This window comes from Impatiens glandulifera, chromosome 1, assembly GCF_907164915.1.
Source record: "Impatiens glandulifera chromosome 1, dImpGla2.1, whole genome shotgun sequence".
Classification (NCBI taxonomy): domain Eukaryota; kingdom Viridiplantae; phylum Streptophyta; class Magnoliopsida; order Ericales; family Balsaminaceae; genus Impatiens; species Impatiens glandulifera.
The window spans coordinates 160,200,024-160,225,063 of NC_061862.1; the positions used below are offsets into that span (position 1 = coordinate 160,200,024).

The following is a 25,040-nucleotide window of genomic DNA, read 5'->3' on the forward strand; positions in this document are numbered from 1 at the left end:
TTACGTTTTTGCAGATATTGATGAGAGGAAGAAGACGACTATGTGCGATTTACGAGTAAAGCTGATATCAAAGAAAGAAAGAGAGAGAGAAAAAGAGATTTAAAAACAGCCACATTTACCCATTCTAACGGTCCGCTTTCATAGCTGAAACATTCACAAGGAGAAAAAAAACTGTTCTTTCTCTCTCCTTCCATTTTTCTGGGTTTAGACCATATTTAGACAAAGAATTTAAATTTCTTTACTAATAAACAAAGTTAATTTAAATTATTAAACATATGCATAATTCATTAAATTAGTTTGTATTAATAAAATACACAAATAATAGTAATGTATATATTTTTTTAATTTAAAAAATAGTATAATTCTTACCCCTAAATTATCACAATTAGTTATCAAAGAAATAATTCAAACATTTTTTTAAATTGGGTTAGACATAATCCAATAAATACACCACTTATTTGAATTAGAATTTCACAAAAATTAGCATTGAATTACAATTTAGTTCATTTTGAAAAAGTTAATGTATATTAAAAATAATAAAAATATTTTAAACACAACGAAAAACATGACATGAAAAAAACTAGAGCATACACCGAATAAGCATAAAATATCTCGAAAGTTTTAAATTATTGTAGGTAGCCTGAACCATGTAGAATTAGTCATCATCGTAAAACAAATGTGATATGGAAAAATTATATCTTCTTGAGCCATAACTCACTCCACGGATGATTCTCGAGTTTTTTTTGAAATGCATCATTGTTTAGAGGCTTTCATAACAATAACAAAGAAGTAAAGAGAGAGTGAATCACTCTATCTTATTCATCGGGAGCTCTCGAAAAATAATGAGAACTCCCATTAACCATGACAGAAAACTTAATTGTTGAGAGACAAAATCTAATTAAACTAATCCATTTTGCACCTATTTTCATTCTGTCCATTACATAAAACAAAAAATAACGTGATCATAGGTTTTTCGATATTTAAGTTGACAAAAGCACATTTGTCACCTCTTAAATTAGTTAAATCTATGCACTCATTAACTATTAATACGACATTATAGATTTGACGACCTTTAATGAACATAATCTTATTATTAGATATGACCGTCTCTAACACCCTCCGCAATCTGTTGGCAAATATTTTGTGATAATCTTATAGAAAGACGAAACATGATATGCCTAAACAATTTCATATCAATAATCCCTGAAAATTTCAAAAAGACATCAAAGTAAAGTTCCAACTCTTGTCAAATGATGAAAAAAGATAAAAATGATCAATTGTTTCCATTATTTTAAGAAAATACCACGCCTTCTTAAAAAAAGTCAAAGTAAATGTGTCGCATCCCGACGCTTTATCACTTCTGCACCCCTTAATGGCATCCTCAAACTCCTCCAACGTAAAATGAGCCTCCAACATGTTTTTTTCGTTGTACTAATTGAATTAAAAGTAATACCATTCAATTTAGGTCTAACCTTAAATGGTTTCTTAAACAAACCCTTATAAAATTTCACAATACTTGTAGAGATTTTTGGTTCACTATTTTGAACTTCACTCTCGATTGAGATCAAATTAATCATATTATTTTTGGTTTGCGAGTTAGATATCCCATGGAAAAAATTGGTGTTTATATTTCCGACTTTTAAACATGTAGCTCTTCTTTGTTGGCATGTTCCAATTTTTTCCTACTTACACATATCAAACAACTTACTAGCAATATAAATCCGAGAACTAACCTCCTAATTGGAGAGTTCAGGAATATACTCAGCCCCATCAATGACATTAATTTCATTACATAATTCATTAATTTTAGTACAAAATAAAATACAATCTCCCACAAACCAACTTTTGAACAGCTTACAAAAATTCATTAAATTCACAAAGAGGTTACTTAACGGTGAACTAACCGATGTCTGACACATCCACCATGACTGCACACGCGGTATAAAGTCTTCCTTGATCAACCATTTATTTTGAAATCTAAATAGTTGACATGTTCTCTCCATCATTCGGCGCTCCATCAAGATTGGTCGGTGATCTGAACAACTCCATAAAATGATTTTTTTGAAATATATTAGCAAACCCTCCAAAAATTGATTCACTAATTAGAAATATGTCGATACGAGAATGAATGTGACCCCATTATCATTAGTCATTACCTCTCTTAAATGTGAATTAAATTATAATTTAATTCATATGTTTTACAAAATTATAAAATTGTAATTTAATTTCAATTCCGATGTTTTAAAAAGAATAGAATAAAAATAATTTAAATATATATTATTTATATTATTAAAATATTTATTTGATACCATTGATAACTTAATTAGGTGTCAAGAGTTCTAGAGATCAAATATTAAGGAAAAAAAATGTTTCAACAGTTTAACTTATTAAACTAAAAAAATATCGATTTGGAATGTTAATTTTTTAAATTAAAATATAATAAAATATTAATTCGATATTTTAATTTTCTAAATTAATATATAAATATAGTTAGTTCAAAGAGTTAACTTACTAAATTTAAAAATATCGATTTGATATTTTAATTTTATATAATAAAAAATGAAACTATGTTGATAAAGTAATAAAATATTTAAAATTACAATTGCTAACTAAAAAGAATGAAAATTTAGAATTATAAAAACACATTGTTTATAATTTAATTGAAACTCTAATTCTATTTCCAATTATTAATGGTAAATGGTGTACCAATTCTAAGAATTTGAATTCAAATTCAATGGTTACAAAACCTAAAAAACACTAATGAATGTATTTAAATATATTTTTATATAGTAAAATAAAAAGTCCCAAGCTTCTTTCGTTACCTTGGATATGATTTTTTTTTTATAGATTAGATCCATAATTGATCTCTTGGGCGGAGCATCTAGATCTGAGTCAAATTGAGCGTTTACCAGCGTAGACTAAAAGTGTTCAAAAACTTTGGACCGAGCTTTCTCGATCCACAAGATGGTTCTTTCAACCGCTTTCTTGAAAGCCGACACCTAGATCACCTAGAGTCCTCAACTCGTTTTTGACAATCCAATAGTGTGTTCATAATCTTGAGTAATACTGAAACTATGAAAAATGCATCTATTGTCAATTTAGCTCACTAAAATAGTGCAAGTTATATATATATATTAAAAAGCAAACAAAATAATATGCCAGCTAGTTTCCTTAAAAAAAATCAAATAAAATATGACAATATACATTATTTTTTTAAAAGTTCTGAAGTAATAAAGAAAGAAGTTGAACAGTTTGCAGACAGTATTATTACTGGGTTAGCCCAGCTTAATGAGCCCATTAATAAGAAATGAGCCCAATCTAAATTAGTGTCAGCTCAAAGAAGAAAAAAAAAAAGGAGTGTCCATTTTTACGTGAAAAACTTGACTACCGCCATTTTGCTATTGTTCAAGATGTTTCTCTTCACTCAATAAGAACACTCTCTCTTCACGACTGTAAAGGGGTTTTTCATCATTTTACTCCTTCGCTGGAGAGTAAAACCCTAGAACCGCCAAAGATCTTATATACCGAAAATCTCTCAGATACTTCGTGGATCCATTGGTTCTATAGATATTGTTGTTCTTCTAGGGTTTGATTTTGTAGTTTCTTATTAGGGTGTGAAGAAATGTGGAACAACGGGCAGATGCCCCCTATTGCTCCACCGGGAACTGGTGGTCCATCAGTACCTCATCCTCAGATAACACAACCGTCTTATACTGTGCTTCCTTCTCCAGCTGAGGCGGAAGCTCTATTGGAAGAGAAGGCCAGGAAATGGATGCAGCTAAATTCTAAGCGATATGGTGATAAGCGGAAATTTGGATTTGTTGAGGCGCAGAAGGAGGATATGCCTCCTGAACACGTTAGGAAGATCATCAGGTGGGTTTTATTGTATTTGTTTTAGTTTGATTGATTGATTGATTGATTGATTGATTGAATTCGTGCTTTATGGAATGACTAATTTGTAAAAGAAAGAGAAGGAGATATTATATAGAACTTGACTCTATTGTTTGATTCAGCTTAAAATTAGTATTATTATGCCTTTTATGCATATAAACATACGATTTCAAGGAGATTGCTAGATTACTTTTGTAGGTCAAGTCAGCAAATTTGTATGAGTGTCTGTGGACTTCAACTAATTCAATTTGATATTTTTGTTGAAGATTTTTTCTTCCTATGGGGTTCCTTATAATTTCATTTTGTATGGGCTTCAAGGTATTGTTTATAGCATTGCCATGAAGACATACTTATTGTCTATTCGAGATTCAATTGTCTCTTGCTGTTTGTATTGTATGTAGTTTACTTTTTCTTCTTATTGTCTATCAGTTTTATAAACTTGAGAACTTGTTAATAGTTTTTGTTACCTTTTTCAAATTTTTAGTATGTTATATTTTTTTTACTTCTTATTTACTATTTAATTCACTACTTTCATAGATTTATCAATACTCATCAACCATGAAGTTTATACATTTGTACAACTGTGACTTGTGCTCATCTTTGTTACCCTTCATCATACATTTCTTATTGTTTATATTTTGGAAGCTGTTTTTGCGTTTCAAAACGGTTGTGCTATTGCACGGTGAATGATTTTGTTAACTGGTTCTTCAGGGATCATGGTGATATGTCGTCGAAAAAGTTTCGACATGATAAACGTGTATATTTAGGAGCTCTAAAGTTTGTTCCTCACGCAGTCTATAAGTTGCTTGAAAACATGCCGATGCCATGGGAACAGGTGCTGACATCTGTGGTACCTTGTTTTATTTTACAAACCTTATTGATGTTTTGACTCATCTTAGTGTGTATTTGTGGCAATAGGTCCGTGATGTCAAGGTTCTATACCATATTACTGGGGCCATCACATTCGTAAATGAGATACCTTGGGTTGTGGAACCTATTTATTTAGCTCAGGTCAGTTCATTTTCATCCTAAGTGAAATGTGTATATTGCTGTATTCAATATAATTTTTGGTAGGTTCCAACTTTATGCAGTTTTACTGTTTTAGATGGTGCACCTCATGTTGATTTAGACTGCTGAATAAATGTTTTGCAGTGGGGATCTATGTGGATCATGATGAGAAGAGAAAAAAGGGATCGTCGACATTTCAAGAGAATGAGATTCCCTCCTTTCGATGATGAAGAGCCGCCACTGGACTATGCTGATAATCTTTTGGATGTGGATCCTTTGGAACCCATCCAGTTAGAGTTGGATGAGGAGGAAGATTCAGCTGTCTATACCTGGTTTTATGACCATAAACCTCTGGTGAAGACTAAACTTATAAATGGTCCTAGTTACAGGAAATGGCATCTTTCCCTTCCTATCATGGCCACACTCCATAGACTGGCTGGCCAGCTCCTCTCTGACTTAATAGATCGTAACTATTATTACCTGTTCGACATGGAATCGTTCTTTACAGCTAAAGCTCTGAACATGTGCATACCTGGTATGTCTTTTACTTTCTGTTTATTTTTGTGTTATACATGAATATGATATTCTGCCTTCGTTACTCGCTCTTTACTAATGTAAATTTACGGGGGGGACATGAAGAACTCTCTTGCCTAACTTTGGCATTTATTCATAAAAATATTTATAAAACCCTAATTGTTGACTGGAACAACATCTCGTAGACTCTTCCTACATTTTTGTTGCTCTCCCACCTGGAATCTTTCTCCATAATCTGGATGAGGCACTTGTGAGATAACTCTTCAAGGGAAAGGAGAAAATAAGCTGTTTCGTGGTAGCCTATGAAACGAGGGGTAGATTGGAGTGATATATATGCATGTTTTATTTTGAGACTTTTATTGAGGTTATCATTCATTCCCTAATTACCCTTATGCATGTTCATGTTGCTTTTAGCATTTACTTAATATATCTTACTTAGAAGAGCAGAACTTTCAAAAAGGACGTGTCCATTTTCTGATGCATATATGCTCCTGCAGGTGGTCCTAAGTTTGAACCACTTTTCCGTGACATGGAGAAAGGTGATGAAGATTGGAATGAGTTCAATGACATTAACAAACTTATTATTCGGTCACCACTCAGGACAGAATATAGAGTAGCATTCCCTCATCTGTATAACAATAGGCCCAGAAAGGTAAAGCTTGGGGTTTATCATACTCCAATGATCATGTACATAAAAACTGAGGATCCTGATCTACCAGCATTTTACTATGATCCTTTGATACACCCTATAACGTCAGCCAACAAGGATCGCCGTGAAAAGAAAATCAGCGAAGCAGATGAAGATGATGATTTTCAGTTGCCTGATGGGGTAGAACCTCTGCTGACTGAGACTCCTTTGTATACCGACACTACGGCTGCTGGAATATCACTCTTGCTTGCTCCACGTCCATTTAACATGAGATCTGGTCGTATGCGACGTGCTGAAGATATACCACTTGTATCTGAGTGGTTCAAGGAACACTGGTAAGTCTATTCTTATATTATTTCTGTATTGTTCAGTGTATTTGACTGTTTGTGCTAATTTCTGCCATTGTTGCAGTCCTCCATCATACCCTGTTAAAGTGCGAGTGAGCTATCAGAAGCTGTTGAAATGCTTTGTGTTGAACGAACTTCATCACCGTCCACCCAAGGCTCAGAAGAAAAAGCACTTGTTCAAATCACTTGCTGCTACCAAATTTTTCCAAACTACTGAACTTGACTGGGTTGAGGCTGGCCTTCAAGTGTGTAAGCAAGGATACAACATGCTTAATCTGTTGATACACAGGAAAAATCTGAATTACCTTCATCTTGATTATAACTTCAACTTGAAACCTGTTAAAACACTTACCACAAAGGAACGTAAGAAGTCAAGGTTTGGTAATGCCTTCCATCTCTGTCGTGAGATCTTGCGTCTGACAAAGCTAGTTGTAGATGCCAATGTACAATACCGTTTGGGAAATGTGGATGCGTTTCAATTAGCAGATGGTTTACAATATACATTTTCACATGTTGGCCAGTTGACAGGAATGTATCGTTACAAGTACAGGCTTATGCGTCAGATACGCATGTGCAAAGATTTGAAGCACTTGATTTACTACCGATTTAATACTGGGCCAGTGGGTAAAGGTCCTGGTTGTGGATTCTGGGCACCAATGTGGAGAGTGTGGTTGTTCTTCCTTAGAGGTATTGTGCCTTTGCTGGAAAGGTGGCTGGGTAACTTGCTTGCACGGCAATTTGAAGGGAGACACTCAAAAGGTGTGGCCAAGACGGTAACCAAGCAACGTGTTGAAAGTCACTTCGACCTGGAGCTCCGTGCAGCTGTGATGCATGATGTCCTTGATGCAATGCCAGGTCATGATTAAGATGCTACTATCTATTGTCAACTATCCCATTAGTGTGGTAGAGCTAGATATACTAATATTCACTTATTTTTTGCCTAATAAGTTGATCGTGTTTCTTCTTGTTGCAGAGGGCATTAAGCAGAATAAAGCTAGAACGATTTTGCAGCATTTAAGTGAGGCATGGCGCTGCTGGAAAGCAAATATTCCTTGGAAGGTAAAATCTTGTGATCCCCTTCTCTTATATTGAGTGTATAGTCTATTTTGTTAGCTTCTTAGTTTTCAACACTATGTACCTGCAGGTCCCTGGGTTGCCAGTTCCAATTGAGAATATGATTCTTCGATACGTCAAATCTAAAGCTGATTGGTGGACAAATGTTGCTCATTATAACCGTGAACGTATAAGACGTGGTGCAACAGTTGACAAGACTGTTTGCCGTAAGAATTTGGGAAGGCTGACTCGTCTTTGGCTGAAGGCAGAGCAGGTTTGTAATTGATTTCCATGCATCTACTTTATTATATATCTATTAAGAAACAATTTAGTGCATCTGAGTTACATATATATTTTGCTCGTGTTTTCTTATTAGTTTATTTTCCTCACCACTTGCAGGAACGTCAGCATAATTATTTAAAAGATGGCCCTTATGTGACACCCGAAGAAGCAGTTGCCATCTACAGTACTACAGTCCATTGGTTAGAATCAAGAAAATTCTCTCCTATTCCGTTCCCTCCTCTATCTTACAAGCATGACACAAAGCTTCTTATCCTTGCTCTGGAGAGATTGAAGGAATCTTATAGTGTTGCTGTGAGGTTAAATCAACTGCAGAGAGAAGAGTTGGGTCTGATTGAACAAGCCTATGACAATCCACATGAGGCATTGTCAAGGATCAAGAGACACTTGCTTACGCAGCGTGCGTTCAAAGAAGTAAGTTCATGGGTTTTTACAGCTATTTGTTGTGGTGGAAATAAAATGCTGATTTCAAAATGTTCTGCAGGTTGGCATTGAGTTCATGGATTTGTACAGCTATCTAATACCAGTTTATGAGATTGAGCCTCTTGAGAAAATAACTGATGCATATCTTGATCAGTATCTCTGGTATGAAGGTGACAAGCGCCATCTTTTTCCCAATTGGATAAAGCCGGCTGATTCAGAACCACCACCATTGTTGGTCTATAAGTGGTGTCAAGGTATTAATAATCTACAAGGTGTATGGGACACTGGTGACGGTCAGTGTGTAGTTATGCTTCAGACTAAGTTTGAGAAGTTCTTTGAGAAAATTGATTTAACCATGTTGAACAGGTATTAATTGATTTATTTTTACTTAAACTTGTTTTCTACACTTCATTCTTCATGGTTATCTAACCTTTTAATGCATTCTATACAGGCTTTTACGGCTTGTCCTTGACCACAACATTGCTGATTATGTCACTGCAAAGAATAATGTTGTGCTATCCTACAAGGACATGAGTCACACTAACTCATATGGGCTAATTCGTGGTCTCCAGTTTGCCTCCTTTGTTGTGCAGTATTATGGGCTTGTATTAGATCTTTTGCTTCTGGGTTTAACACGGGCTAGTGAAATTGCTGGTCCTCCCCAAATGCCAAATGAATTCATAACCTATTGGGACACCAAAGTAGAAACCCGACATCCTATACGGCTTTATTCCAGGTATATTGAGAAGGTGCATATCTTGTTTCGCTTTACCCATGAAGAAGCTCGTGATCTCATTCAGCGGTACCTTACTGAACATCCTGATCCAAACAATGAAAATATGGTTGGCTACAACAATAAGAAATGCTGGCCACGGGATGCAAGAATGAGGTTAATGAAGCATGATGGTAAGTTTCTCTATCTTTTTTTTCCAGTTGCAGTATGGTCTAGTAATTCATAAGTTCTAATAAAATCACTAAATATTGTTCTTTTTCAGTTAACCTAGGGAGGAGTGTGTTCTGGGACATGAAGAATCGTCTTCCTAGAAGTATCACTACATTGGAATGGGAGAATGGATTTGTTTCTGTTTACAGCAAAGATAATCCAAATCTACTTTTTAGCATGTAAGTCAGTCCTCGCCATAGCCTAAACAAAGTCATTCGTCATCAATTGGAAATTTCTTTTGCGATGCTATTCAATTGTCTAAAGTGGATTTCCTTTGTTTAAGCTGAAATTTGTGAACAATACTGCCATCAGCTTGTTCTCTGCATCTTTCTGATCTCATGCTTGTCTCCAACATGCAGGTGTGGCTTTGAAGTTCGTATACTTCCAAAGATTAGAATGACCCAAGAGGCATTCAGCAACGTAAAAGATGGTGTTTGGAATCTGCAAAATGAACAAACTAAAGAACGAACTGCTGTTGCATTTTTAAGGGTTGATGATGAACACCTGAAGGTGTTTGAGAATCGCGCAAGGCAGATTCTAATGTCTTCAGGTTCAACCACATTCACAAAAATCGTCAACAAGTGGAATACTGCTCTCATTGGTATGGTCCTAATGCTGTTTTTTCTTTTTATGGGTGGAGGGAGGCTGTTAGCTTTGAGATTTATTATTCACATTTTAATTCCTTGGTCAACTTGGTTATTCTCGACAGGTTTAATGACCTACTTCCGTGAAGCCACTGTACATACACAAGAGCTACTAGATCTGCTGGTGAAGTGTGAGAACAAAATTCAAACCCGTATCAAGATCGGATTAAACTCAAAGATGCCTAGCAGGTACACCTCTTGACAAATAAGCTATGCTTATTGTTTCTTTGTTCTGTCTCTTAACCTTGTAATTATATTGTTTTAGGTTCCCCCCTGTCATCTTTTATACTCCAAAGGAAATTGGAGGCCTTGGCATGTTATCAATGGGACACATATTGATTCCTCAGAGTGATCTTCGTTACAGTCAGCAAACAGATGTTGGTGTGACTCATTTTAGAAGTGGTATGAGTCATGAGGAGGACCAGTTGATTCCAAACCTTTATCGTTACATACAGGTAAATTTAGGACCGTAACGAATGCATGTGCATGTTTTTGTTGTTAAGGCCCTCTCCCTTTGCAACTGAATACTGGAACAGAAAAACACTAATGAAAAGAAAAAGCAAGAAAAGTAACTAACTTAATGCTATATTAATCACATTTTAAATTGTTGACAGCCATGGGAAAGCGAGTTCATTGATTCTCAGAGAGTTTGGGCAGAATATGCTTTGAAGAGACAAGAAGCTCAATCACAAAATAGGCGTTTAACCCTTGAGGATTTGGAGGTGAGTATCATTCATTTCATAGATTTTCTTTTGTGGGTTTTGTTTGTCATAATTATTCACTATTTCAAATCTATAACTTCTTCTAGTGGCTAGATACTTGATTATTGGGTTTGAGTACACTAGCACCTTAATAAGTGGATAGTGGACACTTTATCTTGTATCATATGCTGTCATCATTATTGATTTTGCATCAAATCTGATAGTTTCCTTTTCAATCATATTGACTGTTTATACAACTTTCTTTACAGGATTCTTGGGATCGTGGGATACCAAGGATTAACACATTGTTTCAGAAGGATCGTCACACCCTTGCATATGACAAAGGGTGGAGAGTTCGTACAGATTTTAAACAGTACCAAGTTTTGAAGCAAAATCCTTTTTGGTGGACTCATCAAAGACATGATGGAAAGTTGTGGAACTTGAATAATTATAGAACTGATGTCATCCAAGCACTTGGAGGTGTTGAAGGAATACTTGAGCACACACTATTCAAGGGAACTTAGTATGTACTTCACATTCTTGCCTTATCAGACTAGCTTTTTCTTCCTACTTTTATTTTGGTACATGTATATTGACTTTGGTATATTTACATCTTTACTTATTATACTTTAGGCTAACTCTCATTTCCTATTCCATTTCAGCTTCCCTACATGGGAGGGTCTCTTCTGGGAAAAGGCTTCTGGATTTGAGGAGTCTATGAAATACAAGAAGCTAACTAATGCACAAAGATCTGGTCTCAATCAGATTCCAAACCGTAGATTCACCCTTTGGTGGTCACCTACCATAAATAGAGCAAATGTCTATGTTGGTTTCCAAGTGCAGCTAGATTTGACTGGTATATTCATGCACGGAAAGATACCGACCCTTAAGATCTCACTCATTCAGATATTCCGTGCTCACTTGTGGCAGAAGATTCATGAGAGTGTGGTTATGGATCTCTGTCAAGTACTCGATCAGGAGTTGGATGCTTTAGAAATAGAAACTGTCCAGAAGGAAACAATCCATCCAAGGAAGAGTTACAAAATGAATAGTTCATGTGCTGATGTTCTTCTATTTGCTGCACATAGATGGCCCATGTCAAAACCTAGTCTGGTGGCCGAATCAAAGGATGTTTTTGATCAGAAAGCAAGCAATAAATACTGGATAGATGTACAGCTCCGTTGGGGAGATTATGACTCTCATGATATTGAGCGGTACACCAGAGCCAAATTTATGGATTATACCACGGATAATATGTCTATCTATCCCTCTCCAACGGGTACCCATTTAACTTTTCTTAAGCACAGTGATTTTCATCAGATGATGTGACTGTTGGCCTAACAAAATGTTTTCTTGTGTAGGTGTGATGATTGGTCTTGATCTTGCTTATAACTTGCATTCTGCATTCGGAAACTGGTTTCCAGGTTCAAAGCCACTGCTTGCTCAGGCCATGAACAAGATCATGAAGGTACTAAAAATATATCTGGATGCCCAACATTTTTTATTAGCTTGTAACATATCTTGAGGATAAAATTGTTCTTTTAAAAAGAAAAGTTCACTTTAGCAAAATAGAACGGAACAAATAGACTTATGTACAGTCCAAAAATACTGGAGGATAAAATTGTTATCTTGTTTGCAGTCTAATCCAGCACTTTATGTGTTGAGGGAGCGCATAAGGAAAGGATTGCAGTTGTATTCTTCTGAGCCAACAGAGCCATACCTGTCATCTCAGAATTATGGAGAGATATTCAACAATCAAATTATCTGGTTTGTTGACGACACAAATGTGTATCGTGTCACAATTCATAAGACGTTCGAGGGAAATCTGACTACGAAGCCAATTAATGGGGCCATCTTCATATTCAATCCAAGAACGGGCCAGTTGTTTTTGAAGGTTTGGTTCTTTCAGTGGTTATATAGATTGACTGACTTCATTGTATAGACTGAGATTCATTGTTCTTACATGAACTTGCAGGTCATTCACACAAGTGTTTGGGCAGGGCAAAAGCGTTTGGGTCAGCTAGCCAAATGGAAAACTGCAGAAGAAGTTGCTGCCCTTGTGCGGTCCTTGCCTGTTGAAGAACAACCTAAACAAATCGTTGTCACCCGTAAAGGAATGCTTGATCCTTTGGAAGTCCATCTTCTCGATTTTCCCAATATTGTCATCAAAGGAAGTGAGCTCCAACTTCCTTTCCAAGCATGCTTAAAGATTGAGAAGTTTGGTGACCTCATTTTAAAGGCTAATGAGCCACAAATGGTGTTGTTTAACATTTATGATGATTGGTTGAAAAGCATTTCATCCTACACGGCCTTCTCCAGACTTATTTTGATCTTACGTGCTCTTCACGTCAACAATGAGAAGGCAAAGATGTTACTGAAGCCTGATAAAACAATAGTCACTGAGCCCCATCACATCTGGCCTAATCTTACAGATGATCAGTGGATGAAGGTATGTTTTGATCTTGTTATTAATTATGTGCTTTATTGGAATTTGTGTTATTTTTAACCCAAGGCTAGGTTTAATGTTAAAAAAATAAAATAGGGGTATATTTACTATTTTTAGTTGATGATGTGTTAAAGTATATCCAAATAACTGTTCATCAAACAATAACCCTTAGATATGTCGGTTATGCTGATGAACTTTGTGATATAGGTTGAAGTTGCACTAAGGGATCTTATACTCTCTGATTACGCGAAGAAGAACAATGTTAACACATCTGCATTGACCCAATCTGAAATTCGTGATATAATACTTGGAGCTGAGATCACTCCTCCTTCTCAACAAAGGCAGCAGATTGCAGAGATTGAGAAACAGGTTAGATCTTTTTATCTTTTTTCTTTGGTGGACTGAGCATAAAAAAATTAACTGTTTCTTCCATTGCTTAATGATGATTCGTTTTGTTTTGGTGATAGGCGAAAGAAGCTAGTCAGTTGACAGCTGTAACGACCAAAACAACAAATGTCCACGGTGATGAACTCATTGTTACTACTACAAGTCCATATGAACAAGCTGCATTTGGATCTAAAACTGACTGGCGTGTAAGAGCAATTTCTGCTACCAACCTTTACCTACGAGTCAACCACATTTATGTCAATTCTGAGGATATTAAGGTAATTAGTTAGTAGTATTCAGTTTTTCTTGTCCTGAAAATTTTAACCTATCGCATTTAAATTGGAATTTGACTGTGGGTGCAGGAAACGGGATACACATACATCATGCCAAAGAATATTTTGAAGAAGTTCATATGTGTTGCGGATCTGCGAACACAAATCTCTGGCTATTTATACGGAGTAAGTCCTCCGGACAATCCCCAGGTTAAGGAAATCCGATGCATTGCCATGCCTCCTCAATGGGGTACTCATCAGCAAGTGAATCTCCCGTCTTCTCTTCCCGAGCACGATTTCTTGAATGAGTTGGAGCCACTTGGATGGATGCACACACAACCCAATGAGCTTCCTCAACTTTCTCCACAGGTTTGTTGTTTTTATTGATCTCATTTGGTAAACCTTATTGTTTAACTAAACTCCTGATGAAATTTGGATAGGATTTAACTTCCCATGCTCGTATACTTGAGAACAACAAACATTGGGAGGGAGAGAGGTGTATTATTCTGACTTGCAGCTTTACGCCTGGTTCTTGCTCATTGACTGCTTACAAGCTTACTCCTACCGGGTATGAATGGGGGCGTGCTAATAAAGATTCTGGCAGTAACCCTCATGGCTACTTGCCTACTCATTACGAGAAAGTCCAAATGCTTCTTAGCGATCGGTTCCTTGGCTTCTACATGGTAAGTTATTTGGTAAACTGTAAACAGAGGGTATTTATTTAGTAATTATTTTGATCAATGACTTGAATAATGTAAACAGGTTCCTGATAACGGGCCGTGGAATTACAATTTCATGGGGGTGAAGCATACGGTTAGCATGAAGTACGGAGTGAAACTGGGAACTCCGAGAGAATATTACCATGAAGACCACCGTCCCACTCATTACCTCGAGTTCAGTAACTTGGAAGAAGGAGAAACTACGGCCGAGGCAGACAGGGAGGACGCTTTCACTTAACTGAAAAAGTAAAGGTCCGTTACTTCAACTGCCAAATTTCCCCAACCTTTAGACATTGAGATTTCTATTACAGTTGTCCAGAAACAGAGGAACACTGAACTGTGTATTGTTCTTTTCGAGTAAAACCAAGTTTGTTGTAGTAGTAGTGTTCAATGCATGTAACCGTTTTTGTGTAAATACGATTACGGAGGAACAAAACCATGTTTTTGATATATTTGATTTTTAAACTTTGAGTTAAGTTGTTTACATGTTTATGTATTTTTTTTTTGTTAGTTATCTAGTTTTGAACAATTGTTGTTACAGTTAAAAGAAATTCCAAATCCATTCAAAGAACACAAACATCTCACTGTTCACACAAAAGAAAAACAATCAAGGGGAAGTCAATAAAAAACAAACCAAAAAAAAATACACACCAAATACCACTTTCTAGTTTTTTTTAGATTCTAATCACTAGTTTTAAAACTAAGCTTTAGTTCAGCTTCCAGGAACTTCTTTTTGTTCCAATGGGATGCTATCGTCTCCGGTTTTCTCTTCGATCTTTGGAGGAGCCTTGAACAATTCATTGTTCTCCAAAGCCTCAAACTTTTCCTTCGATTCTCCCTTTAGAAGCTCGACAACCTCGAGAATAGTCGGTCTCTTCTCAGGCAGACTATCAGCACAAATCAGTCCAACAAACACTACTCTTTTCAGTTCCTCCTCTACATACTCACCTTTCAACCTAGGATCAACAATCTCTCCAAATTTCCTCTCGCGAACCAACGGAAGAGCCCATTCAGTAATCGATCTCTTTGTCGTCACATTCACTTTCTCAATCGGTTTCTTCCCACTCGCAAGCTCTAACAGGAGAATCCCAAAGCTGTAAACATCGCAACTCTCCGACGCCTTCCCTAACATTGCATATTCCGGAGCTAGATAACCTAACGTTCCTTTCACTCTCGTGGTCACGTGTGTTGCTCCATCCGGTATTAGCTTTGCAAATCCAAAATCCGCCACACGAGCTTCAAAATCTGAATCTAGCAAGACATTGCTCGCTTTAATGTCTCTGTGGATTATATGAGGCATCGCATGATGATGAAGGTAGCTGTTGATTAGATTCAAACAAAACACAGTTAAATTTAGTAGGCCAGTGAAATAAGTGAACAATATATGGTAAAAGACTTAACAGTATTCCTTGAGCAGATCCAATGGCGATGTTCATTCTTCTGTTCCAATTAAGAAGAGAATCCGAAGAATGCTGGCCATGAAGATGAGAAAGCAAGCTGAGATTCGGCATGTAATCATACACGATCAAACGTTCTTGTCCTTCCGCGCAATAGCCGCGAAGACTCAACAAGTTCTTGTGTCGAACTCGTGCTAGTATCTCAACTTCTACGCCGAATTCCATTTCTGCTTTGTTACTCCAAACCTTCAGCCTCTTAACTGCAATCTGCATTACATATATATATAGAAGATTATAGACTTAGCTAGGGTTAAAAACCGATAAATTTGGTTCATTCATTCATACTTGAGATCCATCCCATAGCTGACCCCAATATACACTTCCGAATCCTCCTTCTCCAAGCTTGTTATCATAGTTGAAATTGTTTGTAGCTGAATGCAATTCCTTCAAAGAGAAAACTCTCCATGCTGGCTTCTTCTTCTCTTCTTCTTTCCTGAATCAATTCTATCTATCTAAAGAAGCATTTCCTAATTCAGAATCAATGAATTCGATTTGAAATGATGAACATACCTATCAAATCCCTTTCCGCAACAGAGAATCGACCGAATAGCCATAATAATAATCAAAACCTTCCTCTTCTGTAGTTCTTCTGATAATTTACCGATCAAATCATCTTCTCCGGAAAGAATTGGATCCTTGCAGCGATCGAGACGACAGTTATACCTTCAATCCTGCACTGCTTTTGATGAAGTGATTACAGATTCAAAAGCAAGTTTCAAACTTTCAAACTTGGGTAGCTTCGAAGCGTAACGCTTTTTCAGATTTACAAATTCAAACACGAAAGAGAGAGAAAGAGAAAGATTTGAGGGTTTACACTTTGCAGAGTGTAAGAGAGAAGACATGTTCTATTGGGTGGAAGTGGGATGTCTTTTTCATTTTTATTTTTTATTATTTTTTTTTTGGTTTTAAATGTCGTTGTCTTAAATTTCAATTTTAAAACGGAGCCTTATTGCAATTTCTTATCAAAATTATTCTTATTTTTATTCCTAAAGAGACATGGGCCCATTAAAAGAAATATGATTATTAAGTGACCTCCATTAAGTATTTTTTATACATCATAATATATTATTTCCACTAAAGATGTTAATATCAATTCACTACTATTTTACCCTTTTTCACTAAACTTTATTTCTGATTCTGGCTGTTATATTTCTACAGTAGTTCAACAATATTTGAAAGGAATTTTATTTAATTATTTAGTTGTTGGTATAAGTGTACATTTTATTATAGTCACATGTAAGTATTAATAATTGTAGTTCCTTTAGTAGGTAGACATACGAAATAATAGTTCTAATCATTGATGTCAGAGAAGAAGAATGAGAGATGCTTCATTGTGGTTTCACAAAATAAAAAAAAAAATTTAATTTCCTTCAACACAAATAAATAAAGAAATAATAACTTCTTGTGATTTTATGAATATTTTTTTGGACCAAATTTTATTTTGGTTAATAGTTTAGATAAACTCTTCAAAGTTGTTCTATATGGGGTTATTCAAAATAATCAAGTTATTTGGAAAATAATAATGGGTGATGAGTCTGAGAAGGTAAGATTTTTTTTTGTTGGTAAAAATGACCTAAATGGTATTAATATATATTGATAATATAAAATTTAATAATTAAAAAAATATATTTTAATATTTTGAGTAATTAATTGAGTGATATGATGGAGGAAAAGGAGAATGTGAAGGAGAAGGAGACGATTTTGGGTTATGGTTATTTGAATAATCCCAAATGAACAAGGCCCAATGCGTTGTTCCTTATTCTATTAGTTATTTAAATAATTATACCTTAAAAATATTATATATTTTTCTTTCATCCACCGTATCATTTAATTCATTAATCAAAATACAAAAATATATTTTATTTTAAATTATTATTTTATCAATAAAAGTTTTTTTTACAAAAAAAAAATTATCAACTCCTCAAAATCATCGTTATTTGATAAACATGTCAGTTATTTAAATAACCTAAATCCGAACTAAACCCAATTTCAACTAGTCTATGATATTTTAGTTATATTATAGAATGTTCGACAACATCATAATTGAATAAAAACTGTTATGAAACAACAAACAAGTGAATGCTAATTCTTCTCAACACATGAACATATATGTGGCAATATGCATGTCACTCTTCGTCCTTATAAATAGACTTTCTATAATGAATAAAATAGATATCTTTCTCAACTTTCTCTTTCAATCTTTCTACTTTGTGTTTGTGTTTAAATATTATTCTCTATCTATTTACTTGTTTTGTGTTTTCATTAACTAATAGTCCTTTGTTTTACAACATGTTATCGACACGACTATATAGCTGTTTAAGACATGTATGCCAAAATTGGAGACAACACCTGCTTTATTGACGGTGGGACAACGTATAATATTTTGAAAAGAAAAACTTTTTCTCCCACTTAAAATGGGAAAGACCGCGGTAAAAACCATAAACGGTAATGCTAAATGCATTCAGGCAAAGCAATTATATTTCTCTCTAAAGGGATCAAAATTGCGATTTCTCGAGCAAAGCTCGAAGAAATCTTCTAAAGCTTTAATGATATTCGAAAAAATGGATATCATACTGAAATGACAATTGAAGAAGAAAATGAATATATCTTAATTACTCAAATAATAGATGACCAAAAAATGGTATTTGAAAAATTGCGTACTTTTTTATCTAGCCTATATTATACAAAAAAATATATGCCGCCGAAATACATAATATAGTAGGCCTAAAGGCTATTAATGATTTTATTACTTGACACGACAGACTTGGACATCCTGATAGCGTAATGTTAAGGCGAATAATTGAAAATTCAAATGGCCATACTCTAATAAACTAGAAAACATTGAATTCAAATGAATTCACATGTGTTGCTTGTTGTCTCAAGGAAAACTAATTATCAGATCATCTTTATCCAAAGTGGGAGTTGAATCTCCAACATTTTTAGAAAGAATTTAAGGCGATATATATGGACCTATTGATCCACCTTGTGGACCTTTTAAATACTTTATAGTACTAATTGACGCATAACGCGTTGGTTTCATTTTGTTTATTGTCAACTCACAATCTAGTTTTTGCTAGACTAAATGCACAAATTATTAAATTGCGAGCACAATTTTCAGATTATCCAATAAAGAAAATACGCTTTGATAATGCTGGAGAATTTACATCACATGCATTTGATGATTATTGTACATCCATTAGAATTACAGTAGAGCATCATGTTCCTCATGTACATACTCAAAATGGTTGGGCTGAATCACTCATTAAAAGATTACAATTAATTGTAAGACCTATGTTAATGAGATCAAAACTCTTGTTTCTACTTAGGGACATGCCATATTGCATGCTACAACACTTCTGAAAATAAGACCGACAAGCTATTATACCTACTCCCCTATGCAAATTATAATTGGAAATGAACCATATATTTTCCATTTGTGAATCTTTGGATGTGTAGCTTATGTACCAATTACGCCACCTAATAGAACCAAAATAGGACCTCAAAGAAGATTGGACATTTATGTCGTATATGAATTATCATCAATTATTAAATATCTTGAACCAACTATGGGTGATTTATTAACTGCAAGATTTGCAGGTTGTCATTTTGACGAATCGCACTTCCCGACAATAAGGGGAGATAGTAATCAACTGAAAAAAGAAATTTCGTGGAAAATTTCAATTGATAACAAAGATCTTCGTACAAAACAATGTGAACTAGAAGTTCAGATAATTGTACATTTACAAAGAATTATAAATTAATTGTCTGATGCTTTCAATGATGCTGCAAAAGTTACAAAATCTTATATTGCAGCGGAAAATGTACCAGCTAAAACGAATGTCCTTAAAGGAAAAATTCCAAGTGCTAATGAATATACTAAACGCCAAAAGGGCGGTAGACTTTTAGGTTCCAAAAAATAAAAATCCAAGAAAGAAAAGGATTGTGTAAACAGATGATCAAAACCTTGAAGAGGTTCTTGAAAAAGGTATATCCCCTTAAGATGGTGATATTAAAAATATGCATCTAGAAGATAAGTTAGTGAAACATCTTTCAATTATATAACTTCTGAAAAATCTTGGAACCGAAAGGAGATTGTAATTGATAATATATTTGCATATATTGTTGCACTTTCGATGTAATAAAAAATGGTGAGGATCCTAAACCAAAATTAGTTGATGAATATTGAAAAAGAAATGATTGGCCATAATGGAAAGAAACAATTCAGTTTGAATTAGATTCACTGAATAAAAGAAAAGTATTCGGTCCAATAGTCAAAACACCGGAAAATGTAAAGTCAGTTGGCTATAGATGGGTGTTTGTGAGAAAAACAAATGAAAATAATGAAATTCTCAAATACAAAGCAAGGCTTGTAAGTTTTTCCCAGAGACCAGAAATTAATTTTGAGGAAACATATTTCTCGATCATGGATGGGATAACATTCAGGTATCTTGTGAGCCTAGTAGTACGAGAAAAGCTCGAAATGAGATTAATGGATATTGTAACTGCTTATCTTTATGACTCTTTAGAAAACGATATCTATATGAAAATCCTAGAAGGATTTAAGATGTCTGATTTATGCAAATCAAATCCCAAAGAGGTTTACTCTATTAAATTGCAAAAATCATTATATGGGCTTAAGCAATCTGGCCGAACGTGGTATAATCGCCTTAGTGAAATTTTGATGAAAGAAGGTTATGTGAATGACCCAATTTGTTCATGTGTTTTCATAAAAAAAAAATGGATCTGAATTTGTAATCATTGCAGTATATGTTGATGATTTAGATTTGATTAGAACTCCTGAAGAGCTGCAAACATCTTTTGAATATTTGAAAAAGTAATTCAAAATCAAAGATTTTGGGAAAACTAGATCTTGCCTTAGATTACAAATTGAGCATTTAAAAAATGGCATATTCATCCATCAATTAGCTTATACCCAAAAGGTATTGAAGCATTTTCGGATGGATTTTTCTCACCCGCTAAGTACACCAATGGTCGTCCGAGCACTTGATCTTGAAAAAGATCCATTTAAGCCAAAAGAAGAAGATGAAGAAGAACTTAGCCCTATATATAATGTCTTATTTAAGTGCTATTGTTGCACTAATGTATCTTGTAAATAATACGCGACCAGATATTGCGTTTGATGTAAATTTATTAACAATATTTAGCTCTTGTCATACTCAACAACATTGGAATGGCATAAAACACATTTTTTTGTTATCTTCAAAGGGACAATTGACCTCGGGTTATTTTATTCGAAAGACTCTCGGCTAGATTTAATTGGCTATGCTGATGCCGAATATTTATCCGATCCACACAAAGCTAAATCTCAGACTTAATATGTTATTATGTGTGGTGGAACAATTATCTAATGGTAATCTATGAAGCAAACTTTAACAACTACTTCATCAAATCAGGCTGAAATATTAGCAATACATGAGGCTAGCCGAGAATGTGTTTGGTTGAGGAAGGTCAATGTTATATCACATTCTAAAGAATTGTGGTTTAACGATTAAAGAGGAAATTCTCTCAAAGTTTTGTTTGAAGATAATTCAGCTTGTATAGCTCAACTAAAAGGAGGTTATATTAAAGAAATTGGACGAAACACATTTCACAAAAAAAATTCTTTACTCATTATCTTCAAAATAATAGTGAATTTGATGTACAATAAATTAGATCAAAACTTAGCAGATTTATTAACCAAATCATTGTCGACCTATACATTTGAAAATCTAGTAAAAAGAATAGGGATGCGTCGACTTCAAAATTTGAAGCAATACCCAAATCAGGGGAGATATAAACACAAGAATATTATACTCTTTTTCATTGATTAGAATTTTTTTTTTCACAGAATTTTTTTTAGTAAGGTTTTAATGAGGCATATTCTTTATATAAATTAACATTCAAAAGAGTGTTATGAATAGATTTTATATAATGAATAAAAGAGATATCTCCATCAACTTTATGTTTCAATCTTTTTACTTGTGTTTGAATATTATTTATTAGCTAATAAAATAGTTCGGTGTTTAAAAAAAAACTAATTAATTAATTTGTTTAATAACTTAGAAATATTTTTTATCCATCAATGTTAATTCAAATAATAAGTTTAACTAAAATATTAAAAATTTTATATTCATGTGACATGAGATTAACTAATTAAGAATTGGGACAGTCATTCAAATCTACATATTAAGCCCTTTAAAAGTATACAACTAATTGATCCAAATCCACAAGGCATCTCTTCCAAAAAGATCTGAAAGCTCCAAATTCATGGAAAATATAATTCATGGTGTTTTCTAATATATTTTTTTTGAATAAAAAATTATGATTAAATTTATAATATAAGGTCTTGTTCGAACATCTGACTATTTAAAATTTAATTATTAGTGAGAATTTTGATAAAAAAAAATATAAAAAACATTAATATATAATTATAAAATAAGAAAATAATAATTTAAAATATAAGATATATATTTGAGTATTTTGATTAATAAATTTAGATATAAGAAAAATAAGATAATATTTTTTAAATTAAATTATTTAAATAACCCAAACCGAACTAACCCTAAAATCAAATTAAAATAAAATTTATTTTCATAAAATGAATAATAAAAATTAAATCACAATAGATTAAAGTGAAAACTTAGTATTAGTTCAAAGTTACAAAATTATCTTAAATCAAGAATTACGAAAACAACAAAAGTGAATTTTATTTAAGAGAATAAATATTTAAATTCTGCTTTAGAACTTTTTCATTAGAATGGGGGTCAAGCTTACTTAACACTTACTTAAAGAATAAACCTTAATTATTAAGAAAAAAATAGTCCATAATTATTTAACATTTATATATAAATAAAAAAAATAATTGGGCAAACTTTTATAAAACTGAAAAAAAAAACCTATGACTCTTCTTGCCTATATAGACACGTGTCATACAAATAGTCCTAAATTCAGACACGTGCACACCCTCTCCTCACGATCCGTGTCTCACGTATGAAAGAATTAGTTTTCTCCATAACCATCAACATCATCATCATCAGTCTGTCGGTCGGTCGGGGTCGGATCAAGATCTAAACTTCATCCAACCATCAAAATGCAAATCCAACCATCCACAACCGCCGCCGTCGCCGGCGAGAAACAACCGTTCAGAGAGAAGAACGTGAATGATGCTCTAACGTCCGACAAACGTAGACTAGTTGAGGTCCCTTACACGGCTTCCTTAGCCCATACCATGAATGCTTTTGTGGCTAACCGTGTTGTTGCAGTCCCTGTAGCAGCACCACCTGGACACTGGATCGGGGCTGGAGGGTCTATGATCTTGGAAGAAGACAAACAGACTGGATCTGTTAGAAAACATTATATTGGGATGATTACTATGTTGGATATATTAGCACATATTGCTGGAGATTATAATTCTGGTTCTATTCTTGATGAATCTACACTTGAACAGAGGATGTCGGTTCCTGTTTCTTCTATTATTGGTCATTGTCTTGAAAGCCTTAGCTTATGGACCCTTAATGCTAATACCAGGTTTATTTCATTCTTTTATTGTTTTTTAATGTTTTCAAGTTGAAACTAGATACTATTATAACATTTAAGACATGAAGTTTTTGTTCTCACAATTAATTATTACAACTAGTTTCGGTCCAGACTTTTGGGCTACCCCTGCCCCAGAAATAAAAAAATTCATATATTTTTCAACACTAAATTATAATCAGTATCCCTGAAATTGGGGTGCCCAACAAACAAAAGAATTCGAAAAGATCAAATCTTTGATGATCTATATGACTGAGTTGTGTCAAATATATATACATTATTGGATCTTTTGAATAACACTTAAAAAGATTCTTATGAAAATCGACCATTTTCACATAGAAGACTTACAAATATATTGGACATTCTAGAAAAAAAAAAACATTTTGGAATTGATTTATTAAAACCCATTTTTTTCATTTTATTCCCACATGTAGTTAAGGGGAATGGAAATTTTATTCATTTCATTTTTTTTTGAAGAAAAATAATGGAATAACAAGTTCTTGATTACCCAGTATAACCACTTAGAAAAATTATTAAGTTTATAATATTTTTAGCAAAAATAAGATAGTTTAATGTGTTAAATGGTATGTTAACTCATAGAGTTATATAATGCGCAGTGTTCTTGAGTGTATGGAAGTGTTTAGCAAAGGAATACATAGGGCATTAGTCCCTATAGATGGTAAGGCGGATAACCCTACCGGTGTTGAGCTAATGGATTCAGCCTCTGGTTATAGAATGCTCACTCAAATGGACCTACTTAGGTTCATCAAAGCTCATGACAATGATCTCAAATCCATACTCTCCCATTCCGTCTCTGAAGCAGGGGCCATAAACGACGTCGTTTTTGGTGTAACCGCGAAAACCAAAGTGATCGACGCCATCAAGTGTATGAGGAGTGCTTCACTAAACGCGGTTCCCATTCTTGAAGTTTCCGAGACCATGGATGACAATCATACCCAACTCATCAACGTTGAGTATCTGATTTTTTATTGTTTCTTAATTTGATCAATAAATTTAACTTATGTTGATATTTATTAATGCATGTTGTTGTTTCAGGGGAAAGGAAGGAAGTTGGTGGGGACTTTCTCCTCCACGGATTTGAGGGAATGTCCGATTGCTCAGATGCATTCGTGGCTATCGGCGAGTGTTCTAGATTTTACTGAGATTCTAGGTTCGATTTCCAATTCTAAAGGCGGGGAATCGGATATGGGGAGTGCACCGTGGGAACTTGTGACATGTTGTGCGGGAACAACCTTATCGGAGGTGATAGATAAGGTGGTTTCGAGTCATGTCCATAGAATATGGGTTGTGAAAGACGATGATAAAGGGTGCCTTGATGGGCTTGTTTCGCTAACCGATCTAATAAAAGTCATTAGGGCAGCCGTGATCGCAGAATCTCGATGATTGCCTTAGTTTGTGATATTACTTTTGTTTGAGATAATCATGTGTTTGTGTTTGTGTTTTGTTTATGTTTAATTTGTTTGTTTTAAGGGAACTTGAAGTAGCTCTTGCATGTATTAATTAACTAATATATAGTTTACAATACAATTATGTTTGTTTTTGTGCAATCTTTAGTCCATATTACAAAATTATTTTATTTATGTAATACATATTGGGCTTTTAAAAGTACTTTTAGTTTGTTATAATTACAATTATTTTTGAAAATTACTCTAGTGAAACTAATGTAATTTTTTTTATTATTATTATTGTGAAGTGTATTTCAAATTACAATT

General features: G+C 34.2%; 3 protein-coding genes across 3 annotated transcripts; 2 read left to right on the plus strand and 1 right to left on the minus strand.

The window, feature by feature from the left end:
- Positions 1–3,427: 3,427 nt before the first annotated feature.
- LOC124920482 (pre-mRNA-processing-splicing factor 8A) lies at positions 3,428–14,801 on the plus strand. Its single transcript, XM_047460978.1, has 26 exons — positions 3,428–3,873; positions 4,603–4,726; positions 4,810–4,902; positions 5,044–5,434; positions 5,931–6,417; positions 6,494–7,284; positions 7,403–7,488; positions 7,574–7,756; positions 7,882–8,196; positions 8,267–8,571; positions 8,657–9,111; positions 9,201–9,327; positions 9,508–9,749; positions 9,858–9,981; positions 10,058–10,247; positions 10,407–10,514; positions 10,763–11,016; positions 11,156–11,772; positions 11,855–11,961; positions 12,133–12,387; positions 12,469–12,942; positions 13,147–13,308; positions 13,407–13,604; positions 13,689–13,967; positions 14,039–14,281; positions 14,361–14,801. The coding sequence occupies exons 1-26, from the start codon at positions 3,623–3,625 to the stop codon at positions 14,553–14,555; spliced, it is 7,056 nt and encodes a 2,351-aa protein (XP_047316934.1). The 5' UTR covers positions 3,428–3,622; the 3' UTR covers positions 14,556–14,801.
- A 56-nt stretch (positions 14,802–14,857) lies between these two features.
- On the minus strand, positions 14,858–16,609 carry LOC124920484 (PTI1-like tyrosine-protein kinase At3g15890). The gene is made up of 4 exons (XM_047460980.1): positions 16,285–16,609; positions 16,060–16,207; positions 15,719–15,981; positions 14,858–15,636 (listed from the first exon to the last, which is right to left on the minus strand). The coding sequence occupies exons 1-4, from the start codon at positions 16,326–16,328 to the stop codon at positions 15,030–15,032; spliced, it is 1,062 nt and encodes a 353-aa protein (XP_047316936.1). The 5' UTR covers positions 16,329–16,609; the 3' UTR covers positions 14,858–15,029.
- A 6,315-nt stretch (positions 16,610–22,924) lies between these two features.
- Positions 22,925–24,894, plus strand: LOC124920483 (SNF1-related protein kinase regulatory subunit gamma-like PV42a). Its single transcript, XM_047460979.1, has 3 exons — positions 22,925–23,301; positions 23,925–24,276; positions 24,364–24,894. Exons 1-3 carry the CDS (start codon positions 23,003–23,005, stop codon positions 24,709–24,711), a joined length of 999 nt encoding a protein of 332 aa, XP_047316935.1. The 5' UTR covers positions 22,925–23,002; the 3' UTR covers positions 24,712–24,894.
- Positions 24,895–25,040: the final 146 nt, after the last annotated feature.

Coding starts and splice junctions, on each gene's coding strand:
- LOC124920482 (XM_047460978.1), top strand. CDS start 3,623: ATGTGGAACAACGGGCAGATGCCCCCTATTGCTCCACCGGGAACTGGT. Junction 4,727..4,809: donor TGCCGATGCCATGGGAACAG/GTGCTGACATCT, acceptor TTGTGGCAATAG/GTCCGTGATGTCAAGGTTCT. Junction 7,757..7,881: donor TTTGGCTGAAGGCAGAGCAG/GTTTGTAATTGA, acceptor CACCACTTGCAG/GAACGTCAGCATAATTATTT.
- LOC124920484 (XM_047460980.1), bottom strand. CDS start 16,328: ATGGCTATTCGGTCGATTCTCTGTTGCGGAAAGGGATTTGATAG. Junction 15,982..16,059: donor AGCTATGGGATGGATCTCAA/GTATGAATGAAT, acceptor TATGTAATGCAG/ATTGCAGTTAAGAGGCTGAA. Junction 15,637..15,718: donor GGATCTGCTCAAGGAATACT/GTTAAGTCTTTT, acceptor TCTAATCAACAG/CTACCTTCATCATCATGCGA.
- LOC124920483 (XM_047460979.1), top strand. CDS start 23,003: ATGAATGCTTTTGTGGCTAACCGTGTTGTTGCAGTCCCTGTAGCAGCA. Junction 23,302..23,924: donor ACCCTTAATGCTAATACCAG/GTTTATTTCATT, acceptor TATAATGCGCAG/TGTTCTTGAGTGTATGGAAG. Junction 24,277..24,363: donor ATCATACCCAACTCATCAAC/GTTGAGTATCTG, acceptor TTGTTGTTTCAG/GGGAAAGGAAGGAAGTTGGT.